We start from the raw sequence: 24,538 nt of genomic DNA, 5'->3' as shown, positions 1-24,538 counted from the left end.
TCAGAGGAACATTTGTAACACAACTACATCAAAAAGTTACACCTTATGTAGACTACTGTTTGGTTACAGCCAGAAAAGGTTATTGGGGTTTTTCTAGCTGATAGTCCACCAGTTAACTACCGTCAAATTAGAGGCCCAATATTAGACCATTTGAAATGTGTTTGACCAATATTTATTTAATTATTTTTCTCATCAAAAACCAACAGGTGTGTTTTTCCAGCCTAGATATCACGTACACTCAATACCCCAGGAGCCCACCTGTCTGTGTGTCACGCAATCGCGACCCTCGCTGGGAGATCGCGACCAGCGCCGGTCCCTTTCTCGCTCCCGGTCATGGTCGCGAGAGTGCCTGTGGACGTACTCGCCCCCTCGTTCTGCTACATAGCGCTCCTTGTCCACAGAGCCGTGGTGATGGTGATGATGGTGGTGGTGCTTACGGTCTTTGGAACGGCCGCGATCCCTGTCTCGATCCTTGTCTTTTGACGTGAGGTCGCCAGACTGAGTGGTTGTGCTTAGGTCTGTGCCCAGGCCTGATGACAGAGTGTTTAAAGGGGTTCGTTATTATTGCACTCCAGCAACACATTCTAGCAGCCCTTGGAAGTAATGGCTAAACAACAACAACAACAAAAATACTTTTATGTGCTTTTTGTTCAGTTGTACAAAAATTGGATTCATTTATTGCAGAAGGTGAGACGGTTGGAGAAAATGAGTTCTAGATAGTGGAAATATCTTCTACAGTACCTGTCAAATGATCAATTATGCAAAAAATGTGTGTGTGTTTGTGGTTTCGCCCACCTGTGTCAGCCTCAGTGTAGCGACAGAGGGACCTCTCAGATGCCCGATGGCTCCGGTCTTTTCGCCGGTGTCCGTGTCTGGAACTTCTTCCCTCTTCTGGGATTGCATGCTCCATGTTGTAGTCGTCTGCCCCTCCTTTGTCTCTGTGACCACGCCCAGACCTGCTGTGGCCCAGGGAGGAGGCGGAGCGTTTCATTGGACTGCTGTCATTGATGGTCTAAGAGAGGAAGAGAAAGAAACCACCAAGGGATGGAGGGAGAGAGAGAAATGCAAGGAGAGGTGTTTCCTTTGAATGTCAGGTTGGTGTTTCATTTATACAATGGGATAACAGATATGTATAGGGGTGTATATATGGGTTTAACTGGGGTCTGTTTCTACGAAAGCCCTCAACGCATCTTCTTCCTTTAACCTATACCAAATCATAGACCCCCAATCATGCTACTTCAAAAACAGAGACATTGCATTCAATTTATAAGGCAGGGGTCGGCAAAAAAACCCATTAGCCAATTTTAGTGCTTGTAAACAATCCATCCATGTATTTCAGTAGCTAAGCATGGCTAAAGCAAGGCCAGTGCAGTGTTGTATTAACATTTAAACCTGGTGCAGGGCTCAAATGCCGACCCCTGATACAGAAGAAAAAAAATAATTCAAAAGGAAGCACAGGGAAAGAGATGATGGCAAGCGACCATGCCTTCCATGCTTCTGTAACTTGTAATGTTAAAGAAAAAAAGGGGACAGAAGGGTCAATTCAGCACTTCTCCATTTTCACCACCCATTAATGCCCTCGAACACGGCGCATTCCAGGCTGCACAAAACTCTTTTGTTTCTGCTCTGTCTCAGCGTGCATCCCTGCAACCATGCATGCACATAGGGGATGTCCTGAGTCTGCTAACGACATTCCTCTGCAGTGCCGAGGCCTCGTGACCTGAGGCAGGACAGGACAGCAGGACAGCGCCTATGGTGCCACAAGTTGCTGACCTGGGCATGAAAATCATATCAGGTTACTTCAGTGCTAAATCCTTTTTGCAGCTGAGCTGAGCAACTTTTGTAGTCATTGTGAATTGTCACAGATTAAATTACAGATGATGGGTTGGCAGATTAACTGGCCTCACAGAAGTAGCACTGAGAATCCTATAAACATATCCATTCATATGCACGTATGTCCATATCCCTCCTTGTTTCTGACACTCTAACCACACACCACATACATTCACGCAAGCATACACCCACTCAAACAAAAAGATCTAAGTTCTAGCATGCAGGTAGGCAGTCGTGAATGGAGACTCATAATGGAGACTGTTAACAGCAACAGCACAAAGATAAGCACACAGGCATGAGGACATGAGACAACGAAGCACCAGGAGCAGCAGCTGAGTAAAGAGAGACAGAGATACGGAAGACCCGGAGACAGTCATATGACCGTAAATGATGAGAAGGGACAAGCAGAGTTCAGCCCGAATCCAAACTTTCTGCATTAAGTGCACGAGTGAAGTAGTTAAGGGTCAGTAGGATTGGTTTGGAAACTGGACTTGCATATGAGTTCATGCTAAAAATGGTTGCTTTAATACATCTTAAGAAAACCCCTGCTTAAAAACACACACACAGAAAAAAAACACACAACACAAAGACATGTTTGAGAAGGGGACTTGAATAAAGAGAAAGGGGAGGAGGGAGAAGACAGAGAAGACAGGGTACATACACTGAGGTTACTGCCACGTTGCTTCCCTTTCCTCCGCTGCTGTATGAGCACAGAGAAGACACACACACACACACAAACAATGCCACAAATACACCAAATGTTTGGATGTGGCGCAAACACAAAACAAGGAGGAGAAGTGATGGGGAGAGGGAGAGAAGGAAGGGAGACAGGGATGGTGTGATATGCAGTGATCAAAGAAGAAGGGTGAAGAGGAGTACAAGTTTAAAAGCGTTAGATTGAGGTTCAACCCAAAAAGAGGAATGGGGCGCCAGAGTGGAGAGATGAAAGAGAGAGAAAGAGAAAAGGAGGGACAGAGAAAGAAGGTCCGATTAGACACCGAAGCAGCAGCGAGGGTGGAAGAGATACACTTACTCTTCCATGCTGGGGGTGATTGGTGCCACGAGAGTGTTATACAGACAAGATCACCATGAAAGTGCTCAATCAACAGAAACACGGTCACAACATCAATGATGATAATCAGCAAAAAACACATATAAAAACAAGCTACAGAACACACAAACACGCACACATCTGTAACACTCAACATCATGCTAGAACCAGTCCTGCTAATAAAGGGGGGGGAGCCCGGTTCGGCACTTGGGAAAAATTCTGCTAGGAAGGAAGAGACAGTTTAGCAAAACGAGAAAAAAATAAATAAATAAATCACGGTCCTGACAAAAGAAGAAGAAATAATGTGGGGTGGGTGTGGGGGTCGAGAACTGCGCATGTCTGTGTGTGGTTTATAAATGTGTCGTGTGTGAATGACAACCAGAGCACTCACCGAGATATGAAACAGTTTAACATGGATGAGGGTGTGGGATGGAAAACAAGGCAACCGCATTTCCAAAAACACCTCCATGCAGGTGAAAGAGAGATAAGGGGAAGAGAAAAGCAAAACAGTCGGGAGAAAAGAAAAAGAAAGGAATGAAAGGTCTGACTTTGCCTTGCTGTGGTCCTTGTGAACCCAAGCCTGGAGGTCAACATGTCAGCAAAACATTTCCATGTTTTACCCTGAAATACTGTCATGATATGCTAGCGGACATCATGGTTGCAACCACGTCACCCAGCGCAAAATGTAACCAGTGATTGTAAACCAGTTTGTCGTTCGCAACCTCGTCCCAAACATTCTCCACTCTGGATTCAAGAGGCCGCAGCAAGAAATCCATAAGCAACGAGCCAGACCTTTGTGAATGTCATCGTTCCAAACAAAAAGAGATAAGGAGCGGACACAATGAGGACAACGGACAGTGGAAAGGTGAGAATGCTGCTCACTTGGTTGTCGCCTGGGAGGCGGGGCATGGAAGCGGCCCTGCCGTGGCCTTCCATTGGTGGAAAGTGCTCAGTATCCGAGTAACCATCCTGCCCCATCTCTCTCATCTCTACCGTCTGTAAACAGAGCAGGAGAGCAGGAGGTGGTGTGATTGGCTGCCATGAAAACTAATAGGGAGGAGGAGAGGGGGGTAAAGTGGAAAGGTTATCCAAAGAGAGCAGAAAGCTGAAGGTCCCAGAGGAAAATCATGTCAGTTGGATAATTTGGTCTTTAATTGTTGTTTTCATTTTTAAATTAAACAGAAAAAAGGAAATTGTGTGCTTTGGTCTTTAGGAAATACTCCAACCAAAATCCAATTTTGTGTTTGCATATGCTACTGTCACTTGAGTTGCAACAAATGCCAGCAGAAGGTGATTTGTTGTTTCCCTTTTTGTTTAGTGGCACTCAATGCCAGATGGAGGAGGTTGTGAGTCACGGCAGGAGTGGATTCTGGAAGGAAAAAAACACGTGCAGCCAAAAAGAGGCATGAGGGGAAAAAAAGAAAGAAAAAAAGAAATCTGATCGGATGATAATGTTAGCCAGGTGCAGGTCCTGGTACATTGTGGGCATTAAATGAAGTTATGTAAAACTGAAACTGCACTGGTGGGTCAGCTGCACTGCAGTTATCAAAAATCCAGTATGTTGGGGTTTTTTAAAATCAGAAACATGCAAATTTTATATAGCAAATTTGTAAAATTCGATTTTGTTTGGAGTAAATCGCATTTTAGTTAAATCCGAACTGATAATCAAAGAATATCAGGTTGCCTCTCAGGCTACTGAGTTTAGTCGTTCCTTTAGAGCTCTGCTGATCATTGTGGACAGGTGGCTACAATAAGAGGGCTGACAGATGCATGCACCTGCCAGACCCCCACCCTCCCCCCCGCACGAGGTCTACAAGCAGACATGTTTAACGGCATGAAAACAGAGACATGAACCAGTCTGAGTCAAATGAGATGCAGAGATATATAGCCACTGAACAATTCAGTGAGATTTTAAAGAAATAAAATAAAATAAAAAGACTTGTGTGTAGAGACAGGTTTGAGAGATGGAGCTAATCAAAGAAATGTTAAATGTTAGTGATATCTGAAGAATCCAAAAAAGAGGAACTGCAGGAAATAAGTGTAACAACTTCAGTAAAATGATAAAGGCAACAGTGCAGTAACGGTGATGCAGTCTGAGGTCTGAACTTATGACACCATAAGAATGGGAGAGTATTCCTAACAATGTACAATGTACTGGGAAAAAAACGAAACTTATTAGCTGCCCTGATTTGATCTAATCCTCTATAAAAATCAGGTGTTATGAATGAGCAGGTCACTGCTGAGCCTGGATATGGAATTACAAACTTGAACAGTGAAGATTTTACCACTTAATTGTCCTCAGTTGTAATTGGGAGCTACATCAAGTAACACGGCACAAACTATTATCTGTGTGGTCTCTGGCCAGCTTATTGTGCCATTTCCAGTGTGTGTGTGTGTGTGTGTGTGAGCTTTTACCTGAGAGTTGGTCATGCTTCCCAGGCCATCCACCGGGTGTCCCTCAGGGCTCCAGCTGCCAACCTTCTGAGACATTTCCTGAGCGCGAGCCGTCACCCACGACTGGCTTTCCGGGACACCTCCCTCCACCGGCCTGTGAGACACACACAAACACATATTAACAAGTCAGGGGTATGTCTTTCTTCAGCAAACCTGTTCCTGTAAAGTGAAAATAATCCAGAAGTGTCCAACTCACAGGCTGTTGGTGGTGTTTGTCATCTCAGGAGGAGGCAGGGCATTGTTAAGTCCCGGACCCCCATCCTGGGAGGGGGTAGGTGGCTCCACGCGCTGAAATAGTAATGGCGTTCGATTCTGTGTGAGATATACAACATGGCCGTCGCCAGCTATCAGGCAGACTGACAGGGAAATGGGGAGGGGGAACAAGGGCAGAACATGAAGAGAGGGGATAGAGAGAGGGGGCTGCCGGTTGAAGCGAGACCGGGCAAACGGGAGAATGGAAGAGGGATGAATGCAAGAGCAACGAATGCCCAGCAGCTAGCAGAAGGAGAGAGCTGAGCAGACTCAGATGTCATTCTGGGATCAAAGCAAAATGACGATCAGTGAGGAAGCGGGATTCAACCACTGCATCCAGAGCTTCATACAGCAAACTATCACATTACGGGATTTCGTCTGATGAACAGTTGTCATCTGATGCATTAACAGGCTGAAATTTAATGGGTGGGGGTGGGTATGTAAAAAGAGAAGAAAAAAATATTTGCAGGACAATTAAAAAAAAAAGATCCTATTCTAAAATGATAGAGGACATTGTAGCAAAGAAACACAGCAAGAAGCCGGTAGCAGGCAGGTAAAGTACACGATGGCACGTGTCAAATAAGAATTGCTACATTTGTTATCAGTCAGCCATTGAAGAAGTTGGAACAACTGCCTAATGTCCACTAATAACCACTTAAATCTAAAAGTTTATTTAGTTGTTAAATTATTTGATTATTTTTCTTTTGTTTTTCAGTTTACTTATGTGAAAATACTGTAGCAAGCATCCCAATTAGTTTGCAAGGAATAAACACAATGTGAACCCCAACAAGTAAAGCACATCTAAAACTTGTGTGATCCGGTCTGACCTAACTGCGTTTTCTATAATAAAACACTGCATAGATCTCTCTTTGCATTTCTAGATAATATGGTAGCTGAGATCTGAGGCTCTAGTAAAGTCACACCGCAGCCTGTGTGATAAAAAGTATGTATAAAAACAATTGTGTGAGAAATGCGTCTGTGTGTGGATGTGGAACATTGCAAAGGACTGAAGGCAGGAGAAAATAATGAGGATCAGAAATAATAAAGAAGGCAGTGGCTTGCTGATGTTTCGGGAACATCATGAGAAGTATCTCATAATACATAACACGTGCAATGACAATATTAAGGGCAAGCAGACCTTTATATTACGGCTGAATAATAATGTTAGGAATCACAAAATTTCAGCATTGATAACATATCATCTTGCGAGGGAGGTCTATACCTTTCCAAGGTGACAAGCATGGGCAACAGGGAGTTAGAAGGTAGTGTATTGTTACAAGCAGTTGATATAGGAAAGAAACAAGCTCAGCTAAAGAAGCCATTGTGAAGATTCCCATCAGGTTCAGGCATGGGCACATTTGGGATTGTGACAACATTTTAGCTTAATGTGAAAAAAATAACCTGCTACATTCTGTATGAGGAAAACGTTTTTTTTTCCTCAAGAATTTTAGTGCTAGTGTAACAAACTTTGCCCAGAAGGTGGCAGCATTGTTTCTGAGCATTACCTTTGTGAAGTTATTGCGTTTGCCTTTATAGGTAATTGAATGGACACGCTCCCCTAATCTGAACGAATGCTGTCACAGTCCGGGCTTGTATAGATGAAGTTACAGACCTGTGGCCTCGGTTTCAGCACGTCAGTCTGCCTTTAATTTTAAAGGATCGGATGCAGGTAGAGTGTTACTTCACTGGAGACAGGCAGTACCTGCTCATCACGAAGAGCCTGGGAACGTTTGATCTTGCTCTGCCGGTAGTACTCCATGATCATCATGGCGGCATAGATTTTCCCCACTGTCAGGTCGGTCGCTGCAGAGAGAATGACAAGTTACCCTGCAGGATCAGGCTCTTTGGTCTTTGAGCATGAGGAATGGTAGAGAGGTGTGAGGCAAGCGCACAAGAAGCACTTGCATACATGAACATACGAGAAAAAAGTCTTTTCACTGCCAGGCTGATTAAAAACTTCAGTTAACTCTAAAAAGCACTTTTATGTGTCACAAGTACAATGCTGTAACTGAACAATCTCCTTCTGATATATGGCTTGTGTTTAGTGTGTAATATTAAACAAACTATGGTCTCCAGTAAAATGATTAAAATAGTTTAAAAAGAGATACAATCTGTGCACATCAAAGCATCACAGAATGAGAGCAACTACTGATTTATACTTTAAGACTGTGTTTTTCCTCAATATAACTAATGGTAAAAAGAGAGATTTGCCCCTAGCCTATAAAGCTGCCTGCCATGGAGTGAAAAGACATCTGTAGAAGGTTTATTTATAGTAGGACACCCTCTGATCTCAGGCACAGAAATGGGTAGAAGTGTGAATGTTGAGGAATGGTGACTCTTGCGTTTGTGAGTTTAAGGAGGGAAAAATATGTAGTATTCATTTTGTAATTTTGTGATTGCAAATGAATACTTTACCGCCACCTGTTGGACACAGGTGGTAGCTTCAGTCTTGTAACCCTGAACTAGCAAAAGTTCACAACTACCTTTTTTTTCTTGGGCTGCTGACCTATTATGGCCAACGCATGCAGAATTTGTCCATGTACTGTATTGTAGCATGCAAAGAAAGTCCTTTAAGTGTGAGGCAGCATTAAAAATGCCAAAAAGCAACACAGCAGTAGTTCACAATCATAGCAGGAAGTCACTGCAGCCAGCCCGAAATAAATCATCAGGGTCTGTTACTGTCATTATTCATTTGATGGAGGGACGTGAGGAAAAGTCAGCTGAATTTACGTCATGAGTGAGTCAGAGAGGAAATACGCCCAAATGCATAAGAAAGTCCACTCTGTCATTCTCCGAAGGAAAGAAGTTTCATAAATATTATTACAGGAGGAAGTTTACCCTCATTAATGATTAGAGAGCACTCTTGGCAATTCCCGGGCACAGAGCCAGCCATCCCCACTCTGGCTGCATTGAAAAAGCAGCATTGGGTATCCATACTTACGGTATTTAACCATGACAGAGTATTATTGAAAGTCATCAGGAAATGAAAATGCAGATACATTTCTTTAGATGGGAAGCAGTGATACGAGCAAAGAAGAAGAATATTACTTTTTTTGTCTCACTCACGAAGGTCTTAGAACAGATGGTCAAGTCACGTACACGATGACGCACTCGAGACATTCTTATAGACATCCAACCGGGCTGTGTGTGGTTCAAAGATGGGTCTTCTAGGAAGTGACGGTCATAGCTCCTACAGTTCAAAGAGCAAATACGCTGAATGGCACAACATGTGGCCATCTGCCACATGAAAGCATTTGCAAGAAGCTAGTTGTGGTGGCTCCATCTGGAAAGGGGTGGTGGTAAAGAACTGCAGCACATGCCAGGCAATGACACTTTCAGCTGAGGCTCCGCTGCTGTGATAGAAGTGGCCAGCCCCTGTGGCAATATGATGGGCAAGCATGACTTCCCCATGATTCAAGTGGGTATTTCACATTTCCATAATTTTTAGCTTCTTATGGATAACCAGAAGAAGTTGTCAGCAACAATCAACCAAAATTCATCCCAGTAAGCTCAGGTTGCTTCTGAGGGTATGTAGCCGTTAACAGACTCCAGTTTCTACAGAGAAACAACAAGCAGAGCACTGCCTTTAACAAGTACGAATACCACCTGAAAGACTGAATCTTTGAACCAGTGTTGTAGTTTATTTAATGTAGTTTTTCTTTTCCTTGTTTTGGATAATTGGGGATTGGGGGAGGAGTGTAATGCAGGAGACCGTATTATTGCACTGCCACCCATTGGACATTTTCGATATATTCAGTGATGATGGAGAAAGGGTTTTTTCAGTCAAGAGCTGTTGTCCTTGTGTAGTTCAGTCTCAGTCAGTTTTATTGATCTCCACTTCAAGATACTGCACTATTGCGTGGGTGTGCTGAGCTGTTTTGTGTCTACCATGCAGCTTGTTTCAGTGCTTCTGTTTCTTCATGATCATTTTCACACAATCTGAGTACTGATGTGTGAGACAGATGTGAAAGCTGATTTAGAGGGTGCAGCACTGGAAAAAGACTGGTTTGGAGAAGCGGACCTCAGGGGGCGTGGAGAGGAACAATGGTGGAGCATTAGGTGGTTGCAGAAAATGGCACTGCTGTGGTTTATCCAAATTCTGGTCACTTACACTTGTGTGGTGTCACCAGCAAATCCAGATGCTTCTGGGAGAGGTTGGGCCAGATTGCCATCATCTCTTTCCTTAGCTCTGCATCCATCTGGTGTTTGTCAATACCACCTAGACATATTCATTAAAAAAACAGAAGCATGCACACACATGCAGATACACACACAGATGTATGGACATCCATGCCCAAGTATGAGAACACAAATGAACACAAAACACAGAAAAATGCACATTAAGAAAGTTTACCCATACACACAAAACAACACACATTGTTTATAGCCATTCAGATTGAAAGGAAAAGGGGGAAGAGACATACAAACATGGAAACAGACAAACAGAAAAAAAAGGTTCCTTTTATTAGTCATGTAATTAAGATAAGCTCACAACTGAAGTGAAACACAAGCAATCAACTTTGTGAGCTGAAGGGCTACATTAGGTCTCACCTTCAGCCTCACACTAAATCTAGAAAAGTTCTACATATAGAAATAACAACACATCAGTTGCTGTATAGAGGATTGAGCATCAAGAAGAGTTCGAAGTTTCTGGTTCAGCACAGAAAAGACAATTCTGTTTTGAGGATGTTGGGGTTAAGAAAGAAAGAAGAAGAAAGCATGTGAAAATGTGACAAGTCAAAATGTCTGTACCCTTGGCAATCTTTATGTCCAGCGCTGTGCGGATCAAGGCCATGAGAGTGGAGTTGAAGTGGACTGTGTTGTCATCAGCCACGGGCAGATCCATACGGAGCAATCTCTGCGAGGAAGCCAGTCAGGCAGTAAGAACATTGAGGAGAAGGTGGGGTGTATGTGGAACCTCCAGGTGAAAAGGGGGAAGGGCTCTGAGCTTTTAGCAGGGAAGGAGAGTGGGGAGAAGGGAAGAGGGGGTGGGTTCTGAAGTTGAAGGAGCTGTGCATAGCATCTGCAGCAGGCCCTGACTCTGTCTGTCTGCCTATAGTGGCTCAGACTTAAGTGTCAAATTAGGCACATATGTGATTATGAGTGCTGAAGTGGCAAGTGAGTCGTAGTAATGCCCAAATTCTTGTTCATTTTTAAACATCTCAGTCACAAATTGATTAGTGGAGACTTTTTCAGAATCACATTCTTATTTGCTTCATAACTGTCCAGGAACAGGCTGAGCAGCAGTTACTATTATCCAGAGCTCCCCCTAGTGCTTTGGAGGTTCACAGTGAAAACAACAGAGACCAGATGATAAACCAATAAGCCAACCGAGGGACTGGTCTAAGAAAGAGGAACACTGTGGTTTTTGTTTATTGGTTTTATCCTTTGCAGGTCTTGTTGGTTAGTAACAGACACACACGAATAATACGACTTACATCACCTAACAGAGTGACGTTCATGCATGTTTGGTGACAAAAGACAACAACCTGGCGACATCCAAGACATGCAGCGCACCATGCATCTCCCCCGTCCCCACATTCCAAAAATATGCCTCTCCTTTAATCCGTCTTTCCCCCCAAATCCTTCTTGCGCATTCCACCCCCATGCAGCATGCAATGCAGGCACAATATGCCTCACAGGACGAGCAGCTGTGCAGCTGTACACAGAAAGCATCCTCTGTTGGCGACATTAAAATGAGTTTGTGAGTTGCTTTAATGTGGCTGTTATCGGAGGCATTAAGAAAAATAGTAGACAATGAGGCTACGCTGACATTTTCTGATGTCAAATGTGTGAACAAATGGGTATAGACTCGAAGGGTTAATAGGTGAGAGAGAGCAGCGTTCTGTGGAAAAAGAGGAAAAAAAACAACAACAACAAAAACAAAAAAAGGCCCACCATGGAAGCGTTGTTCTGGTGCTAAGACGCGTAATGATTTTTCAGGTGAACATAATCCAGGCGTGTGTAGGAAATATGAGGTGAAGCGAAATATTTCTTCTGCCAGAAAACAGATATAATAAGAACTGAAAGGGAAAGCTTAAGGGAAAGAGATGATAGAGAAAGAAAAATCAATAGGTTATGAGCTGGAGCACATAAAGAGAAAAAGTGACCGAAAATAGAAAAATAAAAGTCAAAACAATGTAATGTAAAAAAAGAAAAGGAATCACTGCCATACTTAGTTGGCTGTGTCTGTAAAGGGAAAAAAAGCAAGCAGTCCTGCCTGAAAAGCCATGCTGTCTCTCTTCAGGAGAGAATAGATCAAGGGTTAAAAGCAGCGACGCTAAAAGGATAGCTATTAAGTGGACTGGATGGAAGGTCCTAGTTAAGATTTAGATTCGTCTGGAAAGCAAATTGAGACTTATGCTAAATAAATTTGGATCTAGTAATATTTATCAGAGAAGACAAAGATGCTCAACCATGCATAAAAAGCATTATAGAATGCTAAGCACACCTACCAGGATACATTTTAGTATTTTTACTTTTACATTTCAGGAAGGAGGCTCATAGTTTGAAATCAGTTTAACGGCCCAAGTTGGATGATGGCGGGTGTTAAACATAAAATGTTCAGTTGAAAAACAGAAAAGTAGAGAGTTAAAAAGCTTGGGTCAAATAGCACATTGTATCAGATCACAACGTCAGCAATCGTGACTTCTTTTATGTAATCGGATAAATGTGTTTAATCACATGCAGCTTTAAATCATGTAAAATCTCTGCACTATTTGCCCCAGCTCTACTGGAAGAGAAGTGGGAGGTGGAGAAAGCAATGGAGTGATCGTCTGTGCCTACAGATTGTGTGACTTGCTGCCTCCTCAGGCTAACAGTAATCTGAAAATGATTTTTTTAACCTGATCACATGTAGCATGTAATGTAAATGTGTTGTTAATGTTTAGTATATTCTTAATCTAACGGTTTGCAGGATATCCATTGTACCTGTATTGTACTTGACAAATAGGGCATGTGCAGGAGTGATGCGGTGGTGTTGGTGGGGACTGGCCATGCATGGGGGGGAAGTGAAGGAGTGTACATGTGTGGAGAAAAGGGAGCAATATGCAGAGATAATGGGGGGGGGGGGGGGGGGGGGGGGGGGCTGGAAACAGAATAGAACTGCATTGACGACAGAACCAAAGGACAAAGAGAAGATTGGACTTGCAGATAGAAAAGGCTGCTTGGGGGCTTGGAGCTGCTACATGAAGGGTGACAGAAAAAGAACTGCTTCTGTATGGCAACCAAAGGCTCTCTGAGGAAAACACATCACTGACACAAGCCCTTCTGCTCTCTCTACCATGAGAAGTAACAGAAAAATATCTGTGTAGGTTGATATGACCTATTTCTGTGTGTTTCTGTGTATGCGTCTACCTCATCCACAGGATGGAACGAGTCAGAGGACATAAGTCTAATGGACCTTCCAAGCCCTGCTGCACACGCATGCTTCTGTGTAAGTGTATGTATTTAAGGGTGCCTACATGTGTGACACGTTTATCTGCTTAATAGGTGTCTTAATGTCTTCATACAGCATTGATCTATACAGTTAAACGAGGACACTACTGATCGTGAGGTGTGTGCCTTTTGTGTTTTTGTGTATGTGAGCTGGACACGGTGCAAATGAGCTGAGAAGGTCCCTCTTTGTCATCCCCTCCTGTGGATACAGACCCCTTATCTAAACCCGTCAACCTAACCATCCTGCTACCTCCACCCACAAGTCCCACATCACCACACAACGTCACAACACCGACCAGCCCACCCTCACTTTCCACAAAAAGAAACAGGAACAGAACCAAAGAAACAATGACACTAAAAGTTTACACCACGTTGATAATTTAAATCATTGTTCTAGATAGCCTTCCCCCCAAAAAAACCCACATCACCCATAGAAGACTTGGGTGAAGATGGGGGCCTTTCTGACCTTGTAGGCCACCCGAGCTGGACACCTCTTCCCGAGGCCTAGTGGAGGACTCATGTGCCTCAGCATGTCATACATTTCCCTGCAACTGATCCTGCCACTGCATCATCAGCCATGCCACCACCCCGTTAACAAGAAAGAGAGAGATGCAGATATTCCAAGAAGGAGATATACAATGGAGAGAGAGTGAAAGAGTAGCAGAAAAGATTTTAGAGAAAGATAGACAGAAAGCAAGAGAGAGAGAGAGATGACTGAAACAATGTTTTTTTAAAAAAAAAAACAACAACAGAGAGACAAGGTTATTGGGAGGATTTGGAGAGACTGTTTTGGCTGTGTGGCTTCTCTTTGAGTAACAGTACTCTCTAACAGGTTGTCATATCAGAGAACAGGGTAAATGACAGTGGATAGGGAGGCGAGCAAGAGGAAGAATTTAAGGAATAAATATCCTCTTGTAGTATCAGAAGATAATTCTGTGCAAGAACAGAACAGGCAGAGCCTGACATCGGGCGCCAAGCTGCTCCTGCTCAGACAGGAGAGGAAAAGGAAGAGGAAGGAGTGAGGGAAGAAGTGTCAATGCAGTTTCTGTCGTTCTCCCAACCCCCCAACAACCAAGAACAATGCAACACTACAGTGGGCGACCGTAGCTTGCTACATTATAGCCATGTCTCCACAGCAAGCAAAAGGAAAAAAAATGCTCATATATTTAAAAAAAAAGATTATTTTTTCCAACATGATAAAACGCCTTGATGTGAATTCCCCCTCCCTATTTCATTTAATGCATTTCGCATGCTTCTCTGGGTGTCTGCATTGTCCCGCACATTCTCTCGGCAGTTCAGAATGCAAGTCGATAATGGTGGAAACAAAGTTGTAAAAGTTGAAATGAAGAAGAAAACAAAGCGGCATTCACTCCATTCCCGGATGCTGTGGCTAGCAAGTGTGATTTAAGAAGTTTTGTTTGAATGGAAGTCAAACCTTGCAGGCCACCCTATGGGGGCATTTCTTGCCTAAGCCAAGAGGCGGGTCGATAACTCGTAATAAACTGTACATGTCCTTATAATGTATGCGCCCGCTGCAAGAAGAATACAGGGAGTTAACAAACACGCGCACACACACACACACACAAGAAAAACACACGCGCGCGCACACACACAGGCATACACATCAAGAAAGAAGAGGGGACATTGGGAGGAAGAATACAAGATTGACAAGAACACAGTATCTGGAAATACTTTACAATATAGAAGAACTGTAAAAACTGACTCTTACGACATCACTTGAATGCACTTATACAAACTCTACATGCACATACAGAAATAGTAGAAACATAACTGAATGGCACATTCTGTTTAAAGTTGTCCTAAACAGTGCCTTCTTATTGTATTCTCTTCTTCTTCTTTGTTTATTACTTGGTTTCCTTAGAGGTTAAAAAATAGCATGTTAGTCTCAAGAAAGGCAATCCTAACACAACTGTACAATAGAAATGGTGCACAGCATATTTATTGCACACCATATTATTTGTATTTTCCATTTATAGTAGTGCATTCTATAGGAAGGCATGAGGGAAAAACACAGGCACTGGAATACAGATACCATGAAACTTAGCATGTCTACAATATACATTTGGACTACACGGAAGCTTCAGTTTGGAGTGTAGACGTTGCCGTGTTAAGTTTTTGACAGTATACCGATTCCAGAAGAGGGAGAGTGTTAGGATGGGGTGAAGGGAGTTTACAGTAAAGGCGAGGACAGAGTGGGAGGGGTTGTACGGTGTGAGAGAGATAACCAGATGTCTGATGAGGTTATACTCAGATCCGTTACAGCCCCCTTGCAGCTATTTCTTTAGTAAATTAATGTTTTAAAAAGTCGATGCTTGTATGTGTTCAATTCTCTTGTTCATTGTATCACTTTAAAAAAAAGTCTTCACACCAAAAAAAGAAAAAAAAAATCTCAAAATTAAGGAGAAGTAGCTGCTTTAACTTCTTGGGTCTCTCTATGTGGGCAAGCTTATTAAAATATAGAGAAAAAGATGCATTAAAGGTGTCTAAATATCAGGTTGTAAATAGTGTCGTTGTTGTTGTATGTACAAACTCTTAAAAGTATATTTTTATGAATATATGTGCAAGTACTACATGTGTAAACAGATCTGTTCCTTGTGCTTGTGCCTCTTTACACCTGAGTATAGGCATTATATAACTCACCAGGCAGCAGGGTCATACTCCGCCCATATCCTGACATACTCATCCAAATGGTGAGGTCCTAGTATGGATGAATCTCTAGTCAGGTACTCAAAGTTGTCCATGATAACAGCTACAAACAGATTCAGCATCTACGCATGCATGCACACAAACACACACACACAGTGACACACATACAAACAGAAAAGTTACAAAAAAAGTTACAAACAGCCACTGATTTCACAAAATCACTGGTTTAATAGCTGTGACGCGAAATGCTAATTTACTTAATTAGCTTTAACTAAAAGATGGACAATTTTATGTTATGGTAAGTCTTGTTATGTCTTATTATGTCATATTACGTTATAGCAAGTTATGTCATGCAATTTTACGATATGTCAGGTTACAATGTGGTATTTCATGTTACGTTATGATATACTATATTGTGATACATTATGTCACGATGTTATGATCTGTCACATGATGTTATGTTAAGTTTTGTCAAGTCACCTTATGTTGTGCTATGTCGTGTTATGCCATCTTATGTTATGTGTATGTTATAATATGTTTTGTCATACTGTGTGGCATTGCATTGCACTGTGTTGTGTCATGTAATGTTATATTATTAACCCGGGGGCTCACCAAGAATGAACAGAAGAAGATGAACGACACAAAGTAGAGGTAGGCAAACTGGCTGCCACAATCTGGATCTACATTCCCTGACTTGGGGTCACATTCCTTACCCCCAAGACACGCCAACATGATCTCGTGCCATGCCTCACCCGTTGCACTCCTTCAAACATACAAAAAGATTATTTTACCTATCAAGAATTGAATGACCTCAAGAGAGACTGGGGCATGGAAATGTATATTATAGGTTTACAAAGTGACATATAAAAGCACCTAAAGAGAAGCATAAGAGCCTCTACAAAGGTCCTGAAGTTGTTATGTTGGTTGATGGCACTGTCTCCATCTTCTTCAATTGCAATATTCCCAAACAGCTGTCAAACACAATGATACTGTTAAAAGTGAAAACTAGACGATGGTTGTTGATCGCTGAACATTTAGTCTTTTTTGCCACAAAAACATACAGGAACAAAGATTATAAGTAACAATCTGAAACTAAGACATAAATCCCATTTTGACATTTTTGTAATGTTCCTTCTCTTGCTGTTATACTCCAAATATGATCACTCTTTTCACTATCATTTAGTATGCTGCACTCCTCGTCATTATAGTTATACTATAAAATATATTTAATGCATCCCAGCAGCACTGGAGCAAATTTTAGGTTGAGGTTCTCACCCACCTGCATCCCAATGATGGCGTAGATGAAAAACAGCATGGCAATGAGGAGGCAAACATAAGGCAGTGCCTGAAAAGAGACACAATAAATGTTAACTAATAAGCTAGATCCTGCATCTATCCATCTATCTATCTATCTATCTATCTATCTATCTATCTATCTATCTATCTATCTATCTAACTAAATGACACCTAGTGGAATATCTCACAATTAAAGTGCCTCTATTGGTCTTATGAAAATCCCTCCATGGACTCCAGAAATTTCTGAAAACCATTGTTTTAAAATCCAAGTTAAAAGTTTAACCTCAAACATGCAGTGAAAAAAATATGAAGACCTCCGTCCTCTCTTGGCTCCTGTGTCTGATACACATACACTGTACCTTTAAGCACGACAATGCTACCAATGTTAGGAACAACTTCCTCTAAAAGAATTGCTGGCAGCCAATTTAAAATGAATAATACCTTTTAACAACACGTTTTACAGTTTAATATAGGGTTCAAATCAAAATCAAATTCTTTTTTTTTTAATATACTTTTGCACTGCACCAAAACCTCTTTTGTAAAAGGGGGGGATCTATACAGTGAATAGACTGCACTGACATGTAGCGTCTACACATATCAATGCATGTGATTTTTCAGGGTAATAAGCTGTATAATTGGAAGCAAACCTTGAAAGACTGAACGAAGGTCCAGAGCAAGATTCGGATGGTTTCTCCCTGTCTCAGCAGCTTGATGAGACGAGCTGCTCTGAACAGCCTTAGGAAACTTAGGTTGATGAAATTATTCTACAATACAGCCACAGTATAACCAGAGAAATGGGGGAGTTGAGGAAGGGAAAAGCAAGGGAAAGGGAACAGAAATAAAGGATTGTGAAAAGGGAACAAGAGGGGGGATTGGGGAATGGAAGGGGAAGGAAAATAGTTAGTCGTACTTCAAATTATGCAGGCAATCTTCCTTACAGACGAATTAAAAAAATGAGAAGGAAAACAGTCAAATCCAAATTAAAGAAGATTCAAACTCAATACAAATAATAATAAAAAATATCAGGAGCCAAACAAGTCAAAGCAAACCAAACTCAAATCAGCAAGGCTCCAAACAAGCTTTTCATATCCAGTAATGTAGAATCAAACCATACAACACAGGGGAAAGGAAATCATCCAGATCTAACCAGTTTCATCCAATTGGGATATATGTTTTTAGTAATTGTGTTAGGACTGGTGAGGAGTTAGAGTGCAGGGACTTCAGGACACTTCTTGGAAAGACAACCAAATGCACTAATTCTCCGAAGGCAAAATATGCAACGTTTCAAATGAAGCAAGCCGCAGCATGCAGATGTGAACCAAACACAAGGCAAAGCAGCCAATGCAAGGCAAGCAAAAACGGCAGCTCATGCACCATCCAATAGGACCGACTGCCAAAGTCATGTGACATACAATAGTGATGTCACTGTCAAATAAGAGCAGAGGGTGGTTCAAGGACCAACAAAGGTCATTACTACATAGGTGAATTTCTTTAGGTTACCATTTTCCACTCTCATCAGACTGAACACGTGACTAATAAACTGTACATAGTTTAGCAGATAAATCTATTAGACTGCAGGTTGAGATGTGAAGTGCTCAAAAGTAACTGGTAGCAGCACATGCAGGCTTTATTCAATTACTGCTTATATTGCATTGCTGCATGTTTGTGTGTGTGTCTGTGTGTGCAAGTTTTGTGAACAAAGGGTTTCTGCCAGTGGCATGCAATGGGCAACATGCATCACTTGTTCTGTCAAAGCTTTGGATTGAATATGTTGTTACTAGAAACACTCTGCCAGCAACTTTTATACATATATGTGGATAAATGTTACCATCTACTGTAGTTTCTAAAACCCAATCCTTTACAAACCGAATATTAGTGTTGAGTAAAGGATATATTTCAGCACACGCATGTGGAGATATACAGTGACTAGCTAGGAGATAACAAACGCAAATGTACAAGTTAAGGGTTGATAAGTTAAGAGTGATCATAGCAAAGCAGTCAAGCAAACTGTACACATTCCAGAGCCAGAACGTTGGCTGGGATGCAGCTGAAACACATGCAGTAAAATAAGATCTCCAAAAAATTACAAACCATCTACATGTGGATGTTGCAGAGTTATGGTTTATGGCAGCAAATTTTTGGATTATTGGTTGGTTCGAAGAACAACCAGAGAGATTGACCAAGCCAGTTGTCATGGGTGGACACAGAGGAATCATAGTGCATTTTGATTGGATGGAATCACAGCAAGTAGTAGGTGTTGAGGGGAGAAGGGGATTGGAGAAGTAGATTACAGTAGATCGTCGTTAAGTTTGAGGACGATTTAAAGAAAGCATGTGAAAAGATAAAAACAAGAAAGAAATCAACAGTCATTCAAAGAGAAATTAGCACAAAGGTAAGTGTCTGTAGATTTTACACATTCATAATGCTGATACCAAGAATCAAGGCAGCATGAAAAAAGAAAATACATGGATTCTAAAAATCCATGACTGTATGTCAATATGACAATCAATCTGTCTCAGGAATATTTTGTAGAATTTCAACGATGAATAAAATCTTGAGTAGAAATAATCAAGACCAAATGAACAAAGATTCACGCTCTGTACCAATTAATAAATAAATAAACTCATAAATAATAATAATAATAATCAGGAGCTAAACAAGTCAAATCAAACCAAACTCAGCAATAGAAGATTTTCCTATCCAGGCAGGTAGAACCAAACAATACAACACAGGGGAGAGGAAATCATCTAACCATACTCAATCAATTGGGATCTATATTTTTATAATAATGGTAAGACTGGTGAGGCATTAGAGTGGAGAGACAACAGGGCAAACCAAATGCACTAATTCTCAACCTTTCTAATGAAGCAAGCTACAGTACTAAGATGTGACCCACATACAAGGTAACCAAAAACTCATACACCACCCAATAGGACTGACTGCCAATGTCATGTGATATATAGTAATGATGCAACTGTCAAAGAAGAGCAGAGGGTGGTTATAATAATGTAATGTTTGCAATGTAGGTGGATTTTCCACATAGTTGAGGCAAGAAATATATAGAGCACACAGCCTCCACTTATTATGGCTTATATTGCATTATTGCATAAATCGTTAAAAAGAAAAGAGAGAGAAAAGCCTTTCAGTAGTAATTGTTACATTGGCTCTTGATTCTTGGTTACAGCTGCAAATACTCTACAACTCTGACTTCAACATTATTGGGGATGGTTTTTGAATTTCTTCTTAAATTAATTTTGTCCAAGAAATGGCTTCATCTCCTAAATACAGATGATGTATTCCTATCAATACCATCCGTTATTCAGAGTTCACTTCTTACGCAACAAGAGGCTATTCTTAAAATATGTCCCAATAATATACAAAGAACATTTGTACCAACCCTCAAATATTAGCTTTAGGTTGAGTCTCTGATTACCTGCTGTATGTAGATTTATACAAATGTACTATTTTTGGGGTTCTACGTTAAATACCTTTGTCTTAGATTGCCAATAACTATCTAAACACACCACCTCAACAACTTTGCATTGCCTACATATACAGCTGTACAGCATCTGAAAATAACAATGTCACGTTTAAATAGATTTTTTAGGATTGAACAAGTGTTTCACAAATGATGCTCAACCCAGTTTCATGCATCACATAATAAATGCACTGACACACAATTTCATCTCCTTAATGGACATAGTGAGGTAATACAACATTTGAAAAATCTGAATGCAGGTCCTAAATAAACTGAATTAACTCATTTTGTTTACTTGGTTCAGCGTGTCATTACAGGCAATTTGGTGCAATATTTAGCAAAAATGTAATGCTGCACACCAAATCTAAGGCACTCATTCATCGTTGATCTTAATATACCCATAATGTTGTTGATGCTGTTGTTGTTTCAGGTACTTCTGATGCAGTTGCAAACTGATGCACCCACTGACCACCCTGATATTATAATAAACTAAAAGGCTGCTTGGAGAGGCTATGGCTCACTAAAGGTAATCAGCATGCTTCCTGCCTTCCTGCCTGTCAGTGGCTCGGCACTGGTTGGCTGTATTCCCATCCCACCAACTGGGACAATTATATAAGACTTTCAAGAGATGCTCATGCATGACTGAGCAACTCAACACTGGCCTCTAACTCATGCTCTCTCCTTACTCCTTGTCTTGTCTACTTAATGTTTTTTAGATGGTGAGGCAGATGTGAAAGTCCACAAACACATTCTGAAGTTCACCAAACAAATACCTCAGTCATACCTGTTTAAGAAAAAAACATGCTAATGTAATATCACATCTGTTTGTTTCCAGTTTGACTTTTCAATACAGGAGTGTAAAAACATAAACATCTGTACACAGACACCTCAAAATCTGGTACTTACCCCAAGCTCAGTAACGAGGATGTCTGTAATGCTGCCCAGAACTGTCACACAGTCAAAAATATTCCAGGCATCTTTGAAATAATTCTGTGATCAGCATAAGAAAGAGGGAAAAAAGAAGTACAAGAAAGCGAGAGAAAGAAGAAGAGACGAGACAGGGACAGAGAAGAACAACGAGCAGGATAAAGAAGAAAAAAGGAGGATATGAGGTGACATGAGGCAAGAGTGACACAGTAAAAAGCAGAAGAACATTGATGTGGCAAGGAAGCAGACAAAGAGTAAGGAGGGGAAGAGATAAAGATTGACAGAGAAATTGAGCAATGCAACGGGATAGATCACATGAAAATAACAAGCAAAAGGATGTATAAGTCATATTTAAATGAAAAACCATACCAAGGAGAAAAAAAAGTAAGAAGTAAAGAATGAGAAAATGAGACAAGGACAGAAAAATACAGAAGGGGAACAAGAAAGTGGAAGAAAACAAATGTCAGTGTAGGACAGAAACAGGAAAGAAATTAGATGAGACAAATTGACCATCAGTGAAGGGAAGCTGGAAAGATACCAGCACACCAGGGACACATTGTACTGCATCACAAGACTATAACATCCATCAAACAACACATACAGTACAGCAAAAACCTATTTGAATTTCTTTCAGTTTCAAAAACTTTAAAAAATTGTATTATAGCCCTCCATTTATAGATATATAGGCAAAAAGAAATTTCAATCTATATTTGATTAGAGATTTTTTAAAGCATTCTTTCAATAAGTGGGGACACTCAAAGCAACGAGTCATGTAATACTCGGGACAAAATGCTAATAAGAAGCCTCTGCTTCTTTGCTTACCCACATATTGCCTGGAGCCAAATTGTGCATTAGACAAGTGGAAGGACCAGGGGAGAGCAAGGGAGGCGGATATTAAAATAAACCACTTTGACACACACACATACACGCACGCACATACACACACACGGACACTTATATCTCTGAGGGCTGGGATTATGTGTGCTTACGACATGCCTAATACGTACATAAGTTTATCCATGAATCAGAGCTGATGCTGTCTACTCACCACCCGCTCTCTAATCTTTGCTTCTCTTTTGGCCGCCTATATGTCACTCACTTTCATTATTTCAGTTAATATATTATAATCCCACCTCTGTCCTTTATCACCTCCCATTCATTGTCAAACTATCTCGTCTGTACTTTTTTCTGTCATCTGCATCTTTTGCCAGTAAAATAACTTTATCACTGATTTTTTGTAGCTTCTGATTTGTTTAAATGTTTAGTTTTGTAACTGAAAAACAAATCATTTGATTATTGCCAACAATCCGAATAGCATTAGACAGTGTAATACATAGATTGGCGGAGAAAGTGGGGGATACAGGGTAATCTAGTTGAAAGTCAGGCCCAGATGAAGAGCTGTTTTTGGCTGTAAAGCTCAACTCATAAATTTGTCAGTTTTTTGTTTTGTTTAGTATATGGGCATTCTGTTCATTTTAAATGGTTAAATTCATTCAATACAGAAAAAAGGCATAAAAATAAATATGTATATATGTTCTTATTGGCTTCTCGTATTTTTACAGAGCAGTACATCGTCGCCACACATAAACCCAGAAATACTCACTCACCAGTGCTCCAAAGGCGATGATCTTGAGTACACACTCCATGGAGAAGAGGGAAGTAAACACTATGTTCAGGTTGGCTAACACAGTTTCATAGGTGTCGGAGGCTCCGTAATACTGTAAACAAAAACACACATAGGCAGTACCTCTCTCAGAAAAGCAGAAGTATTTGAATCATTCCAAACTAGTAAAGGCTGCTTGTATCTTTTTTTAAGGCGCAGGCAACAAGAGCTAATGGTATAAATTTAGACATTAAGTTCAGCAACTCGGTGGCTGTATTGGTGTTTATGTTGTTCTGTGCATTACTTATTCCTTGTTTGGAGCTTGCAGGCCTTTACCTTCATCATCAGCACGATTGTGTTGAGCGCGATCATCGCCATGATGGTATACTCAAATGGCGGTGACACCACAAACTCCCACATACGGTACTGAAAGCTTAGCTTGTTTTGTGGCATGTGGCGTGTCAGAGGCTTGGCGTTGATGGCAAAGTCTATACAGGCTCTCTGTCAAAAACAGCAGAAAAAGACATTTTCGGTTTGCATCGTGCCTTTCCTTCATGCAATGCTCCAGTTTCAGAATCCTTGCTCACCTCATTCTTTTCTAAACTGTAATCTTCCATCATCTTGTCGCCTTGTTCCTGGAAGGTGATGATAATGAGAGCTACGAAGATGTTGACGAAGAAGAAGGGGAAGACCACGAAGTACACCACGTAAAAGATGGACATCTCCATCCGGTATCCTGGACTTGGGCCCTGATTCTCGTAAGTCGCATCGACCGAGTGTTTCAGCACCCTGAAGTGACAGTGAAGTATTGTTAGAGGTTGTCAATATCCACACTTGCTCTATTTATGAATGACTATATTCACATATAGGCTACTCACTGCGGCCACCCCTCTCCAGTAGAGACAGTGAAGAGGGTGAGAAGGGCCCAAGCCACATTGTCGTAGTGGAAATCGTACTTCTTCCACTCCCGCTTCTGCGCCCTCACTTCGTTATCACGTTCGTACACCAGATACTCGCCTCTGAAAAACACAGAATCAGCACAAGGACTGAAAGGAAAAAAACTTATAAACATTTGCATTAGGTATGACACAGAGGATGGAGAGGAGACCCTTTAATCTTTAAGGATTAAACCAAAAGTTATGCAGGTCAACAGGACATTTTCACAGCGCAAGGTGAAAGGAGTTGGGTTTTTTTTCCTGACCTGCAGTCGCGCTCAAATTCTTTGGATTCATCAGTGCAGTAAAAAAAACGCCCCTTGAAGAGCTGCACAGCAACCACAGCAAAGATGAACATGAAGAGTAAATAGACGATCAGGATGTTGAGCACATTCTTCAGAGAGTTCACCACACAGTCAAACACAGCCTGAGGACAAAGCAAGAGAACAACATAATATTAGGGAGGGTTAAAGAATAATAGATGATGGTAGATCAGGGTGTAATTTGTATAATTTTCTTGGTTGTTGTACTTACATTAAGGTAGATTTCATCAATAATCTGTGTAAAAGTGAAAATTAAGTAATGGAGTCTCTTTGCTGCGCAAG

General features: G+C 41.2%; 1 protein-coding gene across 12 annotated transcripts in view; it reads right to left on the bottom strand.

Annotated features, from left to right (window-relative positions):
• The window catches only part of cacna1aa (calcium channel, voltage-dependent, P/Q type, alpha 1A subunit, a), an 85,567-nt gene that overhangs the window by 5,710 nt on the left and 55,319 nt on the right, over positions 1 to 24,538 (bottom strand). For 5 of the 12 annotated variants that reach the window (XM_085157688.1, XM_085157692.1, XM_085157694.1 and 2 more), the window contains 21 exons: positions 24,200 to 24,360; positions 23,877 to 24,017; positions 23,586 to 23,787; positions 23,335 to 23,499; positions 23,003 to 23,113; positions 21,375 to 21,458; positions 17,638 to 17,754; positions 16,974 to 17,039; positions 16,568 to 16,665; positions 16,307 to 16,457; positions 15,689 to 15,816; positions 14,463 to 14,559; positions 10,343 to 10,448; positions 9,702 to 9,809; positions 7,293 to 7,393; positions 5,535 to 5,650; positions 5,300 to 5,432; positions 3,767 to 3,880; positions 2,495 to 2,533; positions 796 to 1,012; positions 259 to 530 (listed from right to left, as the gene is read on the bottom strand). In XM_085157688.1, coding sequence (XP_085013814.1) covers positions 259 to 530; positions 796 to 1,012; positions 2,495 to 2,533; positions 3,767 to 3,880; positions 5,300 to 5,432; positions 5,535 to 5,650; positions 7,293 to 7,393; positions 9,702 to 9,809; positions 10,343 to 10,448; positions 14,463 to 14,559; positions 15,689 to 15,816; positions 16,307 to 16,457; positions 16,568 to 16,665; positions 16,974 to 17,039; positions 17,638 to 17,754; positions 21,375 to 21,458; positions 23,003 to 23,113; positions 23,335 to 23,499; positions 23,586 to 23,787; positions 23,877 to 24,017; positions 24,200 to 24,360 — 2,727 coding nt within the window. Of the gene's footprint in view, positions 1 to 258; positions 531 to 795; positions 1,013 to 2,494; positions 2,534 to 3,766; positions 3,881 to 5,299; positions 5,433 to 5,534; positions 5,651 to 7,292; positions 7,394 to 9,701; positions 9,810 to 10,342; positions 10,449 to 13,493; positions 13,591 to 14,462; positions 14,560 to 15,688; positions 15,817 to 16,306; positions 16,458 to 16,567; positions 16,666 to 16,973; positions 17,040 to 17,637; positions 17,755 to 21,374; positions 21,459 to 23,002; positions 23,114 to 23,334; positions 23,500 to 23,585; positions 23,788 to 23,876; positions 24,018 to 24,199; positions 24,361 to 24,538 lie in introns of all 12 variants that reach the window. The other 7 variants (XM_085157690.1, XM_085157700.1, XM_085157697.1 and 4 more) reach the window with 5 other exon arrangements.

The sequence above is a fragment of the Neolamprologus multifasciatus genome, chromosome 4 (assembly GCF_963576455.1).
Source record: "Neolamprologus multifasciatus chromosome 4, fNeoMul1.2, whole genome shotgun sequence".
Lineage (NCBI taxonomy): Eukaryota > Metazoa > Chordata > Actinopteri > Cichliformes > Cichlidae > Neolamprologus > Neolamprologus multifasciatus.
The sequence above is the reverse complement of the archived record's forward strand: the minus strand, read 5'-3'. Positions and strand labels throughout refer to the sequence as shown.